The following is a 15,865-nucleotide window of genomic DNA, read 5'->3' as shown; positions in this document are numbered from 1 at the left end:
ACTAGTAAGTTGATGCTCCTACTGCAATTTGTTCCCATTACTTAAACCTTAATCCGAATTATTTTAGAAAGAGAGGCCGAAATCTTAAGCCATAATCAAATTTGTTTAATCATGATACCTTAAGCTAAGCAAATCTTCCAGAAAATCCATTCAACCATGAACAAATTTGGGATCACTAATATAGTCATAATCTACTCAGTTACAATCTGTAAGGGCAAAACTATTCTATGTTGCAACTTCTATTAATTTGAAGCAAGTCGATTTGACCTAATTTCAAGATCAAGTGGGAGAAATTATTGTTGAGTTTGGTAAGAGTTAGACCCCTTTCGAATCAACATTATATCCAGACTCATTTCCCCTATTTGAATAATGGATATAGCAATTTGCGTTGGATTTTCAGTCTAGAAGACAGTTAGCTCATTTACTATGGCCGTTTTATTCTGTCTTCGCTTATGAGAGGTCAAAGTCGATACAACTTTAAATCTCCTCAAATTTCTCACCCCGCACCGAACGCTAAAAACGTATTTCTGATAAGAAAAACTTCGTTCCTTTCACATGGGAAAAGATTATTTTCACACCCAAATACTATCACACACGTAACAAACGGAGCCTAAGTGTCATCTCCTGCATGTGTCACTCACACGTGGAGGGAGTATCTCACCCAAACTTTATGCTATTGCCTAAACGAGAGAAAATCCAGAATGTCTCTCTTACCTATTTATAACAACCATGAGATGAGAGATCCCCCACCTCAAATACTCCTCGAGCAGCTCTGTTGTTTCTTGTACTTTGCTTCCTGAAAAAGCAAACACCCCATGATTCTCCCCCTTGCCCACCACCACCATCACCAATTCTCTTTGACATTCCATCTCATTTTCATCATCCAATTTTAAAGAGGTAGAGATAGAGAGAGATGAGGAGTAGATCTTCAAAGCAAGGAAGCAACAAAGAAGGAACAAAAATGGAGATAGAGAAGCTTAAAAAGCTAAAAGAAGAACCTCAACTCTCTGGTGCTTACATTAGAAGTCTTGTTAAACAATTAACCTCTTCAAGAACCAAAGATCCATCACCACTTACAAACCCTAAAATCTCAACTTCATCACAAGATATTGGTGATCTTAATGATTATCAAAATCAACCACCACCACCACCACCACAAAACCTCACTAAAATTAGTAATTCTAGTGATGATCAAACTCAACAAAAACTTACTACTACCCATAATCCTCAACAACCACCACATAAAAAACAAGTTAGAAGAAGACTTCATACAAGTAGACCCTACCAAGAGAGACTCCTAAATATGGCTGAAGCTAGAAGAGAAATTGTCACTGCCCTCAAATTTCATAGAGCTTCCATGAAACAAGCCAATGAACAAAAACCACCACCACCACCACCACAATCTCCACCACCACCACCACTACCACATGAATCTCTTCAAAACCCATCTTTAGAACAACTAGAACTACAAGAAAGAACAACAAGATGTAGGAGAAATCCTAGAATTTACCCATCAAACACAACTACCAATTTCTCAAATTACCTTGAAAATCTTCATTGCTCATCATCTTTCTCTTGCCCTCTTCCTCCACCTAATAACACCAATGTTCCTTATTTTTGTCCTTCTCTTTCACCACCACTACCCATAATTGATAATCTCACTTTCACCCTTCCACACCAACCATTAGGTCTAAATCTCAACTTCCATGATTTTAACAACTTAGACACCACCTTTCTTTATCACCAAAACACCACCACCACCACCAACAACCAATTACCATCAATCTACTCATATTCGTCTCCATCTTCATCTTCTACTTCTCCTACTTTTCCAACTAATACCGAAGAAGTTCATTCTCTCGTGACATCGCCGGAAGAACCTTTGATGATATCCGATGTGATGGATACTAGTCATTTGTTGATGAATGAAGGATTACACCATATGGTGGACGATGATGAAATGGCGGAGATCCGTTCGATAGGAGAACAACATGAGATGGAATGGAATGATAAAATGAATTTAGTTACGTCGGCTAGGTGGTTCAAGTTCTTGAAGAAAATGGAGATCAATCCTGAGGAAGATAACAAGAATGGATCATCATCATCATCAAATGAAGAAGATGGATTTAATGATTTGTTTGATGAAGTAATGGAGTTTCCATCTTGGATGAATACAAATAATAATAATAACAACAATGAGAGTTTCTTCTTGCAACAACACTTGAATGATAATTATTCAGAGGACTACTTGCAAGAACCTGCCTTACCTTGGTTAGTATAATTCTTTATTTTTCTTACACTTGGTTCACATCAACTTCAATATCACGTTTCAGCTTACACCTTTTTTTATTCAAGGGTGATGGTATGCCCGGCCAGTCTCCGGGCTGAATCTCGGGTGTCGTGGCCGGTCCAGATCTATTTAAAACTGGCCCGACCACGTCATCCCGGCAGGATTCAACCGAGTGACTACAGGACATACCATCATTTTTGTCTTTTATTTATTTATGTAGATCATCTTTACCAAAAAAAAAAAAACGCAACAGTACATGTCATAGAAGAGTAAATAAGAATAATTAGTAAGTGTAAGAGCATCTCCAATGGGACACTCAATCTCTAACACTTAGAGTGCCACATAGATTTTTTGGAGTTTTTGTTAAAAAATCATCTCCAATGGAACACTTTATTAGACACTCTAATATGAGGTGGACACATTTATTATAAAGTGTCTAGAGAGAGAAACTCTAAAATGAGAGTGTCTACTTGAGACTCTCTAAGTGTTACTTTTAATTTTCAACCAATAGAAAATCTTGCTTTTCAACTACTTTTTATCTATTGAATTGAAGAAGGACATGTGTATTAAGTATAGACACTTTAGAGATGTCCATTGGAGACCAACAACAATTAGAGTGTCTCTATATTGACATTTAGGAAAGAGAATCTCTATTAGCCCTTGACAACTAGGATTTTTAGAGTGTTTGTAAGAGTGTCCCATTGGAGATGCTCTAAGCGAAGTGTAAGAATATGGGAGGGGATTGTTTATCAGCTTTTGGTGCCGTCTGCCCACCTCAAACGTACGTGTTGAGAGACTTCAATCAGTTGTTAAAACCCTAACAAGTTTTGGTGGCAACATTTTGGCATCCACTCAGTCTCCTATTAACCATTTAGAATGATTAATGAGCCAAGCCCAGTTTATTACAACCCACTTCAGCCATTAAGCCCAAAGAGTGTAAGCCCAGTATATGATGCCAACCCAGAAAGGGGCTGGATCCCCAAGATTTGGAGTCTTAACAATCAGATCTGAGTCAGATATGATTACGAATAAACCACTTTACTTGTAGGGCCCAACCCAACTTTTACTGGGCTATAAAACTCACATTCAAACTTTTACTGGGCTGGTATATCTCCATAAATGGAATGAAGGCCCAGTATAGTTATTTGGTTATAAAAACCCATTTGTGAATCTTTTTCCCCTTGTTCTTTTTTACAACATCGAAATTTAATGTCCACCACCCTTTGGTGTAACGATTGGACACCCCTCTTAAGACCATGAGGTCGTGGGATCGAGTCTCGGTGGAAGCAGTTGCCATCAAGATTTATCCTATGTAATGTAGACTATGAATAATGTAATAATTTGTCGGGCTTTAGGCCTCTTCGTTGTCGGGATTCAGGTCTCTTTCAGTCTCAGTTTAAAGTAGGCGGTTATCGTGCTCATTACATCTCTATGATGCATCAATGCCTTGTAACGACTAACGTAAACCGTAGTCGAATTCTCAAAAAAAAAAAAAAAAAAAAAAAACATCGAAATTTTATATTTCTCTTGTTTTGGTTTTTGCAGCATGGATATTGGAGAAACCGATGTTATGGAAGGGGAGTGGTTAGCTTAAGTCCGATATCGACAATTTTTATATCAAATCAATGGTTTTTTTTTTTTTCATGTTTTTCTCTTTTTAAGAAAAGCATGAAACTAAATAAGGTTTTATTAGAGGACCAATGAAGAGAAATAAAGTAGGATTAGAGGGGTTCTTTTATGTGTCTGTCTTAATTCATTATTCAATCTTTTTGGTGTTTCAATATAACTTTGGCTTAAAAAAATGAATAAATTCTAGATTAAAATTTCCATGGTATTGTTTTCAAATAAATTTCATTATTGTTACTTATTAGAACAACTTTATCCCCAAAAACAACTTATGATATCTACAAAGACTTTATGTAAGGACTCCAATCAACAAGACATGTTAGTCTGGCTATGCGCTCACACTATATTTTCGAGTAGGCCGCCCTTTCTTTTCGTAATGTTTTAGATGTACAAGATTGGGTGTCAAATTCCAAAACTAACTTCTTACCCCTAATCAAATTTTTACTAAATATTAAATTTTGTACTTGTAAATAAAGAAAAGATTATGAAAATATAATGTTGTGTGCAGAGGTTTCGTTTCGACCATTGCCTCGTACTGTTGTCAGAGAAGTTGATGCATATTATTTGATTCTTATTTTTTACCAGAAAATACATGACCAGCATAGCAATTCTGCAGACTAGATATGGCTATTGAAGTGACATATTGTGAGAAAATATAATGAATCAACCTTGGAAGACCGAACTCGTCAGGTCTCAATGCTTTTATTGATTTTCTCAGTAACACTGACGACACATATTCAATAAATATATAATTTCTTAACGCGGAAAGCAATATATAATTGTTACAAAGAAATAGTTGACTATAATTTTGAGCAAAAACAAAATATGACATTATTTCAAATTAGGTTTGATCTCCGGGCATTTGAAAGGAATGGTCAAGTTATCTATCTTATTAGTATATAATTAACTAAAATTGGTACTCACGTACTTCCAGTGGGTGACTGTGATATTATACGTAGACTTCTAACTTTTTTTTTTTTTGTTGAAAGGGTAGACTTCTAACTCAATAAATATTTCTCCACCATCGTATCTACCATACAGTGATACAGTTCAAAATGCATTTAAAATTGTTGGACTAATATATAAATCAATTGGAAAGTAGACTTATCTAATATCTTGGTCGGGTCCGTAGATACCAAAAATTTTGAAGACCAATCAGGAAGACAACTTAAGAGATTCATAGATTGTCAACTGAAAAAGAAAAGAACAAAAGAGATTGACAGAATACGTCTTAAATAGAGACGGATTCAGGATTTTCACTTAGGAGTGCGAATTTATATACTTAAATAATTTCTTTTTCGCAAATAAAATAATCAACAAAATATTTATATTCATTAATTATATTAATACATCAACGCAAACGCAATTGACCTCTACGAGCAGGGACGTAACTAAGTGAGGGCCAGGAGTGGCCATGGCCCCCCTGACCCTCAATCTTATTCTAGCTATTGTTTGTTGAACTGCTTTTTCTAGCTGTTGTGTTAGTAAAATGTTACTAGGTTTCGCCTTAGTTTATTTGTCCCCTTAACCCAACCAAATCCAACCCAAGCCACAATAACACCAATTCCTACCCACACACCAAAAGACCTAATAAATTATCTCAACCTCAAGTCTTCCATGGCACATTACCCACCTCTAAATTATCCAAATTTCCACCACTTCAATATATTATTCTAATGCTTAACCATTAAATTTATCTTCCTTTGCAATTTACATCTTATTGAAAATTTTAATGTTTTGTCAAAAAAACTTAGTTTTAAGTAGGCATAACCATTCAAATGGCTAGAAGAGAAATCAAAATATTAATGACGATTGATTTGATACATTAAAGAGAAAAAAAACTATCATGGGTAGTAGATCTATGTTATTTTCCTTATTTGTGTTTAATCTTCATCACTTCATTGTTATTTTTTTGTGGTAATTTTGCATGAACTTATTATAAAAATTTCCCAAATTAGTTATGACTAGCATGTTCTGGCCCCCTCCTCACAAAAATTCTGGTTCCGTCCCTGTCTACGAGAGTTCATATTTTAATATGTTCACATAATCGACTCATTACAATTTCACTAAAAATTTCTTTTTCAATAAAGACTATTAAACTATCATTCAGCACGGCTCACTCATCTTGTTTCTTAAGTGTATTTTAACTAACTTCATAGCTGAAAAAGTTCTTTCAATGGAGGCAGTTGCAACCGGTAAAGTTAGTGCTAAAGTGATAAGCAAATAAACTAAAACAATATGTTTTATATCTCCTAGTTTCAACCATTGTTCTAGCAAGATCTCTAATCCCATCTAAATTTGAGAAATCATCATTCTGCCTCATATCGTAAATATAATTATCAAGCTGAGAACTAAGTAGCATAGTCTCAAGATTATAGAGATCTGATGAATAAAATTCAGCAAGACGCATCAACTTACTTTTGTCGAAAAGGACAAAACCTCCAAATGGACTCAAACATGGCATGGAGCACCTCGGTATTCTTAAACGAACATTTAATTCTTGAAGTGGCATATCAATAACGGTATAGAAAATCTCCACTTGATAGCGACAAAAGTTTGTAATTTGTTGTGCATTCCTCTTGCTTCTTCCTTGAATTATGTATGAACCATTAAGATCTACAACTTCAATATTATACGTTTCTCAAAAAGTAGAAACACTCCAAACCAATGATGATCACACATGGTCTTGTACATACTGGATTCTAGCTTTTGATGATTCAACAAAATCCATAACAGTCACAATATCTTGGTTTTTTTCTTTGTAGTACTTGCGACAATTCATTTGTTATTCCTTACAAACGTTTCATCAAATGTAAACAAAATACAAACTCAAAAGTTTGCATCTTGGATAAGAAATCTATTGCTTCCCTCTTTTGATCCGCTTTAACATAATGTGTAACAATAACTTCAAGGACATCTATCACAGAGCCGAACATGAAAATTCTAGCAAAGCAGTGGACACAATAAACACATGGATTTTGCTCTAAAATAAAAGGTTTTAGACCATTATACTCTCCTTGCTTGTTACTAGCTCCGTCGTATACTTGACCTCGCAAGCGAGAAATACACAAATCATATCTGCACAAAAATGAATCTAATGCCATTTTCAAACTTATAGCACAAGTATCGGTCACATGCTCAACCCCTAAAAATCTCTGGCTAATACGCCCTTCGATATTCACATAACGAATCACAATAATCATTTGCTCATTTATAAAAACATCTCGTGCTTATGGTAGATGAGTTGAATTTTATAGGATTTATGATAGTTGAATTGAATTATATAGGAATTTAGGATAGTTGAAATATAGAGTAAAATGCTTCAAATTGCTCATAGTGGGACTCAAACTGAGAACCTGACGCTACATATAGGTATAGACACATATATAAATAGACACTCAAATTGCTTTTAAATGGACTCGAACTCACTTCCTCGCGGTCCCAACTGCTTTCTAACCCGCGCTTTTTTTTTTTTTTTTTTTTTTTTGAGGAAAAACACTTAAATAAACCAAATGTGTCACAAATAGTACTCCCTCATCACAAACACTATGAGGGTGAAAAATAAAACTGTTAACATAAGGACTAACTAGCAAGAACGCCAATGCAGGGGGGTTGAGTGCCAGTCGCTAGAACATGTGCCAATGAGTTGAGTTCACGTGGACAGTAGGCCAATGAAATCTTCAGCTGACGCGTGCGAATTCTTAAGTCGTTGATCTCATCCATTAATCGCCAGGGGATCGAAGGATCTACGGCCGAGATCAAATCGAGCAAAACCCTAGAGTCTCCTTCGATTATATAAGTTAAATCTCTCCTTTCCTCAGCTATTTCCACCGCCGTCCGAAACCCTATCAATTCGCTGTGCAATGGCGAGATCGGTCGGAATTGGTCTGTTCGAACTTCGATCTGGTTTCCTTCCTCGTCTCTTGCGACTGCTGAGCATGCAGCTCTATTCTCCTTATAAGAGCCATCAAAATTGATTTTGATGACTCCCCTCGGTGGAGGACACCATCTATCTGTAATCAAAGAATCATTAGAGGAAAAGGAGTTCACTGTGAGAGAAGCGTACCTTAACTCTTCGCATGTCTGCCACCAACATCTTTGAAGATCCGGAAGCTTATTACTAAAGATAAGTTCGTTTCTTGTTTTCCACCAATTCCAAAATAAAGTTGTGATTTTATACCATCTGTTTTCTCTTTGATTCTGTGATTCTAGAATGCTCTTGAGTCGATCTATCGGATTAATATGTGTTTGAGAATGATTATCTTCTCCTGCTAAAATTAAGAGTTGTTGGAACTTTGGACAGGAACCAAACAAATGGTCTAAGGATTCAGGTTCTTGTAGCTCACACAACCGACAATCTTGAGGTATCGACTCCACCCTTTTACCTATGTTACTGAGATTAGCTATTCCGTCGTGAATGAGCTTCCATATGAATATTTGTGTGTTTGGTTTCATTTCCTTCATCTTCCAGAACTGCTTCCATGGAAAGCTTAGAGCTTTTTCACTTAGGTTAGGTGGTTCCTTGATCTCTGTATAATATGATTTCGGTGTGAATTTTCCACTTTCTGTCGGGCACCAAATTAGCCTATCCTGATTTGATCTAGATGCGATTTTCATCGCTATGATATCCTGAACAGTAGAATCATCGAAGTAATACTTTATCCTCTGCATATTCCAATCGTTAGTTTGTGGATCAATTAAATCTGCAACCCAGAAGATGTTAGATGGAAGATCTCTTTTCATAATGGGCCTATGGTTATGAGTAGATGGGATCCAAGGATCCAAAATAATTTTGACCGACGAACCATCTCCGATGATCCATAAAACATTTTTTTCCATGATCTCTCTAGTATGGAGGATAGATCTCCAAAAAGGGGAAGGAGCTGGGGGGGTGGGAGATGACCAAAAATCATCGAAAATGACATATTTGCCCTTTAATAGCTTAACCCAAACTGCCGTTGGGTTGGTCACAAGTCTCCAGGTCATTTTGGCTATAAGAGCCTCGTTGACCTGAGTTAACGTCCTAATGCCTAGACCCCCCTTATGTTTCGGACTACTAATGATGTCCCAACGAATAAAATGGATTTTCTTATCATTTTCCGCATGACCCCACCAAAAGTTTCGTTCAGCTTGCTCTAATTTGTTAATAACCCCTCTAGGAATGAGTTGGTAGCTAAAAGGGTAGGTACAATATGGCCCCAAAACAGATTTTATTAGAACAGTTCTGCCCGCTTGAGAGATCATTTTTTGTTTCCAGCCTGATAAAGATTTTTGGAATTTCTCAATTAACCACTCATGGCTTTTAATTCGGTTACCTGGTTTAAGAAGGAGAGATCCCAAGTATTTAGCCTGGTCTGTCATGATTGGAGCCTTGAGCTTGTTGATGTACTGGTGTTGAACTGTTCCTGGTACTCCTTGGCTGAAGAAAAGAGACGACTTTTCGAAGTTCACCTTTTGCCCCGAGAACGCTTCATAATGAGCCATGAACTGTAAAATGTAATCTAGATTAGTGGTGTTGGCATTACCAAAGACAATCAAGTCGTCCGCAAATAATAAATGTGTAATACTCGGACAGGCTTGATTGATCTTATATCCTGTAAATTTTTTCTGATGTTCGTAATGAGAAATTAAGAGGGAGAGTGATTGAGAGGTGAGAATAAAGAGATAGGGTGATAATGGGCACCCTTGTCTCAGGCCTCTTGAGGCCGAAAAGTTGCCCACTAAATTCCCATTTACCTTTACCTTGAAGCGAGTGGAGGAGATGCAACACTTGATTAAATTGAGAATAGTCCCCTGCAGTCCGGTGGCAACAAGGACTTTGTCTAAAAAGTCCCAATTGACCCTATCATAGGCCTTGGCCATGTCCATCTTCAGCGAGAAGGCCCCATTTTTCGATTTTGACAAGTTCATAGAGTGAAGGAGTTCCTGGGTAATGATAATATTGTCCATGATTTGACGCCCAGGAACGAACGCGTTTTGGGTCCAAGTTATATTATCCTCGAGATATGGTCTCAGTCTATTAGCAATAATTTTTGTGATGAATTTATAAACTGAGTTGCATAGGGAGATAGGCCTGAAGTCCGAGGCCTTACTCGGGTTCCTGATTTTGGGGATTAAGGCGATGGTCGTCTGGTTGAGAGATGGATCGAATTCACCTGTAATGAAAGTATGCTTGATAAAATTGACCAATTTTTTTTTTTTAACAACTACTAATTTCTTTTTCGGGAGGGTAGAAGGTGTCTCAAACAAAGTCATAACATGTCAAGAGATTAACAAAACAATATTTCAGTGGAAGTTCTAAAATATGGACTTACTAACACAATAAATCCACTATTACCATAAAATATGGCAAAAGTAAAAAAAAAAAAAAAACACAGAGTTTGAAGTTCACCAAAAAAATCATTTTCGTAGTACCAATTTTTGAGATTCACCAAGTAAATTATTTTTGTATGACATCGTTATCTTATTGCATCAGACAAAACGTATATAACTCTATTCATTTTATTGTTGAACTTCACACAATTTGGTTTGTGTTGCGTACAAAACAAAACTATTCTTACACGTATATACACATTCACTGAACAACCAACACATCAATAATACATTTGTGTATTTGTACGAAACAAAAACAAATATAAAAAAAAACAGATTTTTACTTACGTTACATCAAGTTCTAACCTTAATCGTAATACATTTTTTATTTTAACTAATCGCACACGGATATAAGAAATAAAATATTAAAATGTTACAGATACATGGTGGAGACATCATCTATATTAAAATTTGAAATAATTAACTAGTTAATGTTTAGGGAAATGCTAGAGTGCCCAGCTCGGTAACCAGTAAAATGCTCTAATGACGTGAAATTCACTAAAAGACAAATTTTTTTCAAAGTTTTGACTACGGTGGGGACTGTTTTTGTTTCTAAATGAGGAAATATGGGCATTTTACTGGTCCGAGCTGGGCACTCTATCATTTCCCTAATGTTTAATTATCGTAGCCCTTGCAAAAACTTGCATCTCCTGTGGTGGTCACATGTAATTATTTCAAGATACACTTCAATACCATTTTATAAAACCCAAATAAAAATTAGTCCTATTATTTAGGCCATAATTTGACCCACACCCTTTTCTCCTTGATAAACATTTTTTTTGAGAACCGATTACATTGTCGTTACAATTGGCAATACATCAAAGATGTGATAAGCTTGCTACCCGCCCACTCAAACTCTAACATGACCTGGCCTATAGCACACTCAAACTCTAACATAACCTGGCCTATAACCCAACTAGATAATGGCCTAAAGCCCAATTACACTACATTATTTATACCCTAATAATCCCAATTGAAATAACCAAAGATTCCACCTTCTCTTGGATTCGAACCTGAACCCTCCAGGAGTTTCTGGAGTTTACGTCAACATCTTGGAACCACTTGGATATTAATCATTTATATGTCTTGCTTCTTTCTTAAGATAATATATCTTGCTTGGTAGTAGTAATATACTTTAGGGTTATTTCTCAAATGGCCCCCAACTTTGTGACTAGCTTCCTGCCTAGCCCCCTACTTTAGCAATAATTCATGTATGGCCCCCTTTTTTCGTTATCTTTAACTTTCCGTTACTCTCTCTCCTCCATCTCATTTTCTCTCTCTGCCAAGTCATCTATCACGCCACATCATCATCTTTTCCGACATAAGTCGCCGGCCGGCCAAATTTCCGGCCGGCGACCTTCATTTTTTTTGTCCTCTCACCTCTCTCTCTCTAAACTCCGGCGAAGGGGGTTTCCCTTCGCCGGAGGTCTGTCGTGATGAACAGACACGAACAGACAGATCTGCCAAGTCACCTATCACGCCACATCATCATCTTCTCCGGCATAAGTCCGGCCGGCGACCTTCAAAATTTTTTTTTCCTCTCACCTCTCTCTCTAAACTCCGGCGAAGGGGGTTTCCCTTCACCGGAGGTCTGTCGTGATGAACAGACCAGGTCTGTTCCTCTATATCACCCAAACTCACCATCCCTCAAAATTTCGCACCATCCCTCAAAATTTCGTCCAATTCCGACACCCGTAGCTTCGATTTTGTTTTAGTCTGTCACCCTTATATTTGGCCGCTTCGATCTCATCCATGTATTTCTCGGTCAATTCCTCTACATCACCCAAACTCACCACTTGTTACTTATCTTTGCCCATTTTACAATATAACTCAAATACATATAATGGATCAGGCCTTAGAATATCGAACTCATCGAGTCTCAATGCATTTTTCGGTTTTCTGAAGTAACACTGCCGACATATGTTCAATCAATATATAATTTCTTAATGCCGAAAACAATGTATAATTGGTAAAAAGAAATAGTTGATCATAATTAACTAAAATTGGTACTCACATACTTCCAGAGGATGATTGTGTCCGTGTGATACTATACCTAGACTTCTAACTCAATTAATATTTCCCCACCATCATATCTAACATATAGTTCAAAATGCATTTAAAATGGTTGGACTAATATATAAAGGCCAACCCTTTGGGGAAAGCTAAATAGTTTCCGGGGTGTGAAGACTTGGTCAAAAATTGGTCAATTTTGTTTGACAATTTCATTTAGGGGGAAAGCAAAATACTTCTCCACCTCAGCTCTCTCTCTCTCCACCTCACCTCACTCTCTCTCCACCTCACCTCTATCTTCTCCGATTAGGTCGTCAGCCGGAAAATTTTCCGGCCGGCGACCATTAAAAAAAAAATTTTCACTCTCTCTCTCTAGAAACTCCGGCGAAAGGGTTTCCCTTCGCCGGAGTTCCAGTCTGTTGAAGAGAGAAACGAAAAAGGGGAAATAATCTGAAATGTGGAGGATAGAGAAATGAAGCCCTAAATTTCTTCCTCAAAAGCTTGACGAGCAAAAAGTTTCGCCATTAAAAAGTTTCCACGAAATTGATGTTTTACCTTTCTAGTAGCTCACTTTACCTAATCGATTCTAATCAAAATCGTTTATGAATGACGGATTAGAACATTGAACAAACCCTAAATTTCTAGCTGCCTTCGAAGAAAGAGATTTGGACTAATACCGTAGACAGTACAATTTCAGAGAAACCCTAAAGTTTTGTTAATCGGGACTGAAGGTTTGATTTTCTCTCTCTAAAATAGAGACCTCAACAACTTAGAGAGAGAGAAAGAAACTGAGAAAATAGTGATATACTGTGAGGGAAAGAGAATGGATAGATCTAGGTCGAAGAGGGTTTACTATTATGATCAAGATTATGGTTCTCAACATCAACCTAGAAATAAACGTTTTCATCACCACAACAATAATCACCATTTTAACAATAATAATCGTCGTGGTGGAATGGAGGAAGATTACCAAAACATCAGGATACTTCTACTGCTACAACTAGCTACAGAATTCTCTGCCATGATGCTTAAAGCAGGTGGAGTTATTGGTAAATCAGGGACAATAATCAAAGCAATCAGGCAAGAAACTGGAGCTTGGATTAATGTTCATCCACTGGTTGCTGATGATGTGGAACGGATCATTGTGATATCTGATGCTAGACGACGTGATCCTGATGGGCGGATGCCGGATCTCTCTCCGGCACAAGAGGCTTTACTTTTAATACATGATAGGATAATAGAGAGTGAACCTGGTATAGGGTTTCATTATGATGCAGGGGATGATGTTGATGGAACTGGAGTGGCAGGAAGAGTTGCTGCTAGACTTGTTGTGTCTAAAGCAAATGTGGGTAGTTTATTAGGGAAAGGTGGGAAGATTATTGAGCAAATGAGGATTGAGACCCAGACTCAAATTAGGATTCTTCCAACAGACCACACTCCTAGCTGTGTATCGATGACCGAGGAGATCGTTCAGGTAAAATTTAAGCTTTTCTTCGATGTTGTTAATTTTAATGGCACAATTATTATGATCGGAGAAGACAAAGAGGTGAGGTGGAGAGAGAGTGAGGTGAGGTGGAGATAGAGTGAGGTGAGGTGGAGTGTTTTTTTTTTATTTCCCCGGAAAATTTCTAAAATTCTACATATTCCCTTTAAAATTTCACACCCCGGAAACTATTTAGCTTTCCCCAAAGCGCTGGCCTATATAAATTAATTGGAAAACTCTACTTATCTAATATCTTGATCGGTTCGGTAGAGACCAAAATTTTTGAAGACCAACCATGAAGGCAACTGTTTTTTTTTTCTTTTTTGTTTGGAACTGAAAACTTCATTGATAAAGATTGAGAACAACCACGAAGTTACAAGTAAACAAAGCAAAACACTAAGGCTAACACAAGAACAAAAACAGTAGAATTAACTAGGTTGAATGGAGTGGGCCAACGAGTGGGCCGCCTCATTTGCATTTCTGTAACAAAATTGAAGTGTCCATAACGGGTACAATTCCAGCCCAATTCGGGCTTCTAGAAGGCAACTGTTTTTTTGATGAATGGGCTTTTGCCTAAATTTATTAATTAATTTCAGAGGTTACAAGATTGAGTTTAACTAACTCAAAATCAGTTACAATACTAGGATAAGGGAAATTTCATATCCACCTCTTATTTAATCTAATATTGAAAGCAAAATCTACAAGATTATGAGCCACTTGATTGGCTTGTCTTGGACAGTGTTGGAAATTGACATTCGGAGTATTCATTGCTTCTTCTTGTACATGTGATATCAAATTTTTGATCGTCCACGGTACTTGGTCTAAATCTGATGTACAAGCTTTAATCACTGTGAGTGAATCACTCTCAATAATCAATCTGTCTGTACGAGTCGTGAGTGCCAATCGAATCCCAAAAAGGATTGCTTCTGCCTCAACTTCAAGAGGTCCATTTGAATCAATAGTTTTTGTGTCCGCAACCTGATATACTCCCATGTAATTTCTTTGAACTGCAGCAACGGATCCCGATCCATTTTCATATGACCCATCAACATTTATTTTCATTGTCTCACCATTCAGAGGTTTCCAGGAGGTTTGAAATGTTTGTTTGCATCGTCTCGGATAGTTTCTTGTTCCTCAAAAGCGTCATACATTGATCTCGCTTCAAGAATATTCCGATCAATACTCGGAGCATTGTTTTCGAAAACCTTCTTATTCCTTGCTTTCCAGATAAACCACATAATATATATTCCTAGTTTTGTACCTTCAGCATCGATGTGATTTTGTACCCAGTCTGCTAAAATTTTCTTGATTGGAATATCATTATCAAGACGCATACCAAGAGGGAATTTGAACCATACCTGTTTTATAAATTGGCACTTTCTGAATAGATGTTCAGTGTCTTCTTCCTCAACTTCACATAGTGGACATAACTTTGAGACACCATGGATAAATCGGAGTGCCTGGACCTTCGTCGGGAGTGCATTTTGGAACAATTGCCAAATAAAATAGTGAACTCTCGGCACTAAATGCAATTTCTTCCAAAATCTGGTCCACTTGACAAATTCAAGATCTTCATTTGTATCCGATTCTGATGGACGATTGTTTGCTAAACACTGGTATAGTGATTTCGATGTAAATTTCCCTTTCTCTGAATGGATCCATATAATTTTATCCTGCAAGTGAGATCTTCCTACTAGAATTTTGAGTATATCCCGTGCTGAAATATCATCAAATAATGATCGAATTAAATTCTTCCTCCACCTACGTTCACCATCTATCAATTCACATACCATACTAATATTTGTTGTGTTGCATGGGTTCTCAGATTTACAAGGTTTAAAACCTCGCAATGTAGCTACCCATGGGTACTCCCATATATTAATAGATCTGCCATCCCCAACTGTATAACACAACCCACTTGCCACTGAATCTCTTACTTCCAAGTAGTTGTTGCTGAAGTTTTATTAATATGGGTCCAAAAACTATTTTGTTTCAGATATTTTAGTGTAATGTCTATTAATACTTCTAACGTGCTAATAGTGCTCTTCCATGAAGGTAACTTAAGAGAGTAATAGAATACTTTT

General features: G+C 37.0%; 3 protein-coding genes and 1 pseudogene across 4 annotated transcripts; 2 read left to right on the top strand and 2 right to left on the bottom strand.

The window, feature by feature from the left end:
• The first annotated feature begins 787 nt into the window (after positions 1 to 787).
• LOC147539333 (uncharacterized) lies at positions 788 to 4,117 on the top strand. Its single transcript, XM_086642495.1, has 2 exons — positions 788 to 2,271; positions 3,836 to 4,117. Exons 1-2 carry the CDS (start codon positions 914 to 916, stop codon positions 3,882 to 3,884), a joined length of 1,407 nt encoding a protein of 468 aa, XP_086498621.1. The 5' UTR covers positions 788 to 913; the 3' UTR covers positions 3,885 to 4,117.
• Positions 4,118 to 7,498: 3,381 nt separating this feature from the next.
• LOC147539332 (uncharacterized) lies at positions 7,499 to 9,400 on the bottom strand. The gene is made up of 2 exons (XM_086643105.1): positions 9,232 to 9,400; positions 7,499 to 8,619 (listed from the first exon to the last, which is right to left on the bottom strand). The coding sequence occupies exons 1-2, from the start codon at positions 9,398 to 9,400 to the stop codon at positions 7,499 to 7,501; spliced, it is 1,290 nt and encodes a 429-aa protein (XP_086499231.1).
• Positions 9,401 to 12,368: 2,968 nt separating this feature from the next.
• Positions 12,369 to 13,880, top strand: LOC147539331 (RNA-binding KH domain-containing protein RCF3 pseudogene; annotated as a pseudogene). Its single transcript, XR_015225899.1, has one exon. The product of XR_015225899.1 is annotated as an RNA-binding KH domain-containing protein RCF3 pseudogene (transcript).
• Positions 13,881 to 14,854: 974 nt separating this feature from the next.
• Positions 14,855 to 15,574, bottom strand: LOC147539330 (uncharacterized). The gene has a single exon (XM_086643104.1). The coding sequence runs from the start codon at positions 15,572 to 15,574 to the stop codon at positions 14,855 to 14,857; it is 720 nt and encodes a 239-aa protein (XP_086499230.1).
• Between the last annotated feature and the right edge of the window lie 291 nt (positions 15,575 to 15,865).

The sequence above is a fragment of the Eschscholzia californica genome, unplaced genomic scaffold (genome assembly GCF_041429995.1).
Source record: "Eschscholzia californica isolate CP2 unplaced genomic scaffold, dmEscCali1.0.p SCAF_5, whole genome shotgun sequence".
Classification (NCBI taxonomy): domain Eukaryota; kingdom Viridiplantae; phylum Streptophyta; class Magnoliopsida; order Ranunculales; family Papaveraceae; genus Eschscholzia; species Eschscholzia californica.
Note: the sequence above shows the minus strand (reverse complement) of the source record. Positions and strands in the feature narration are given on the sequence as shown.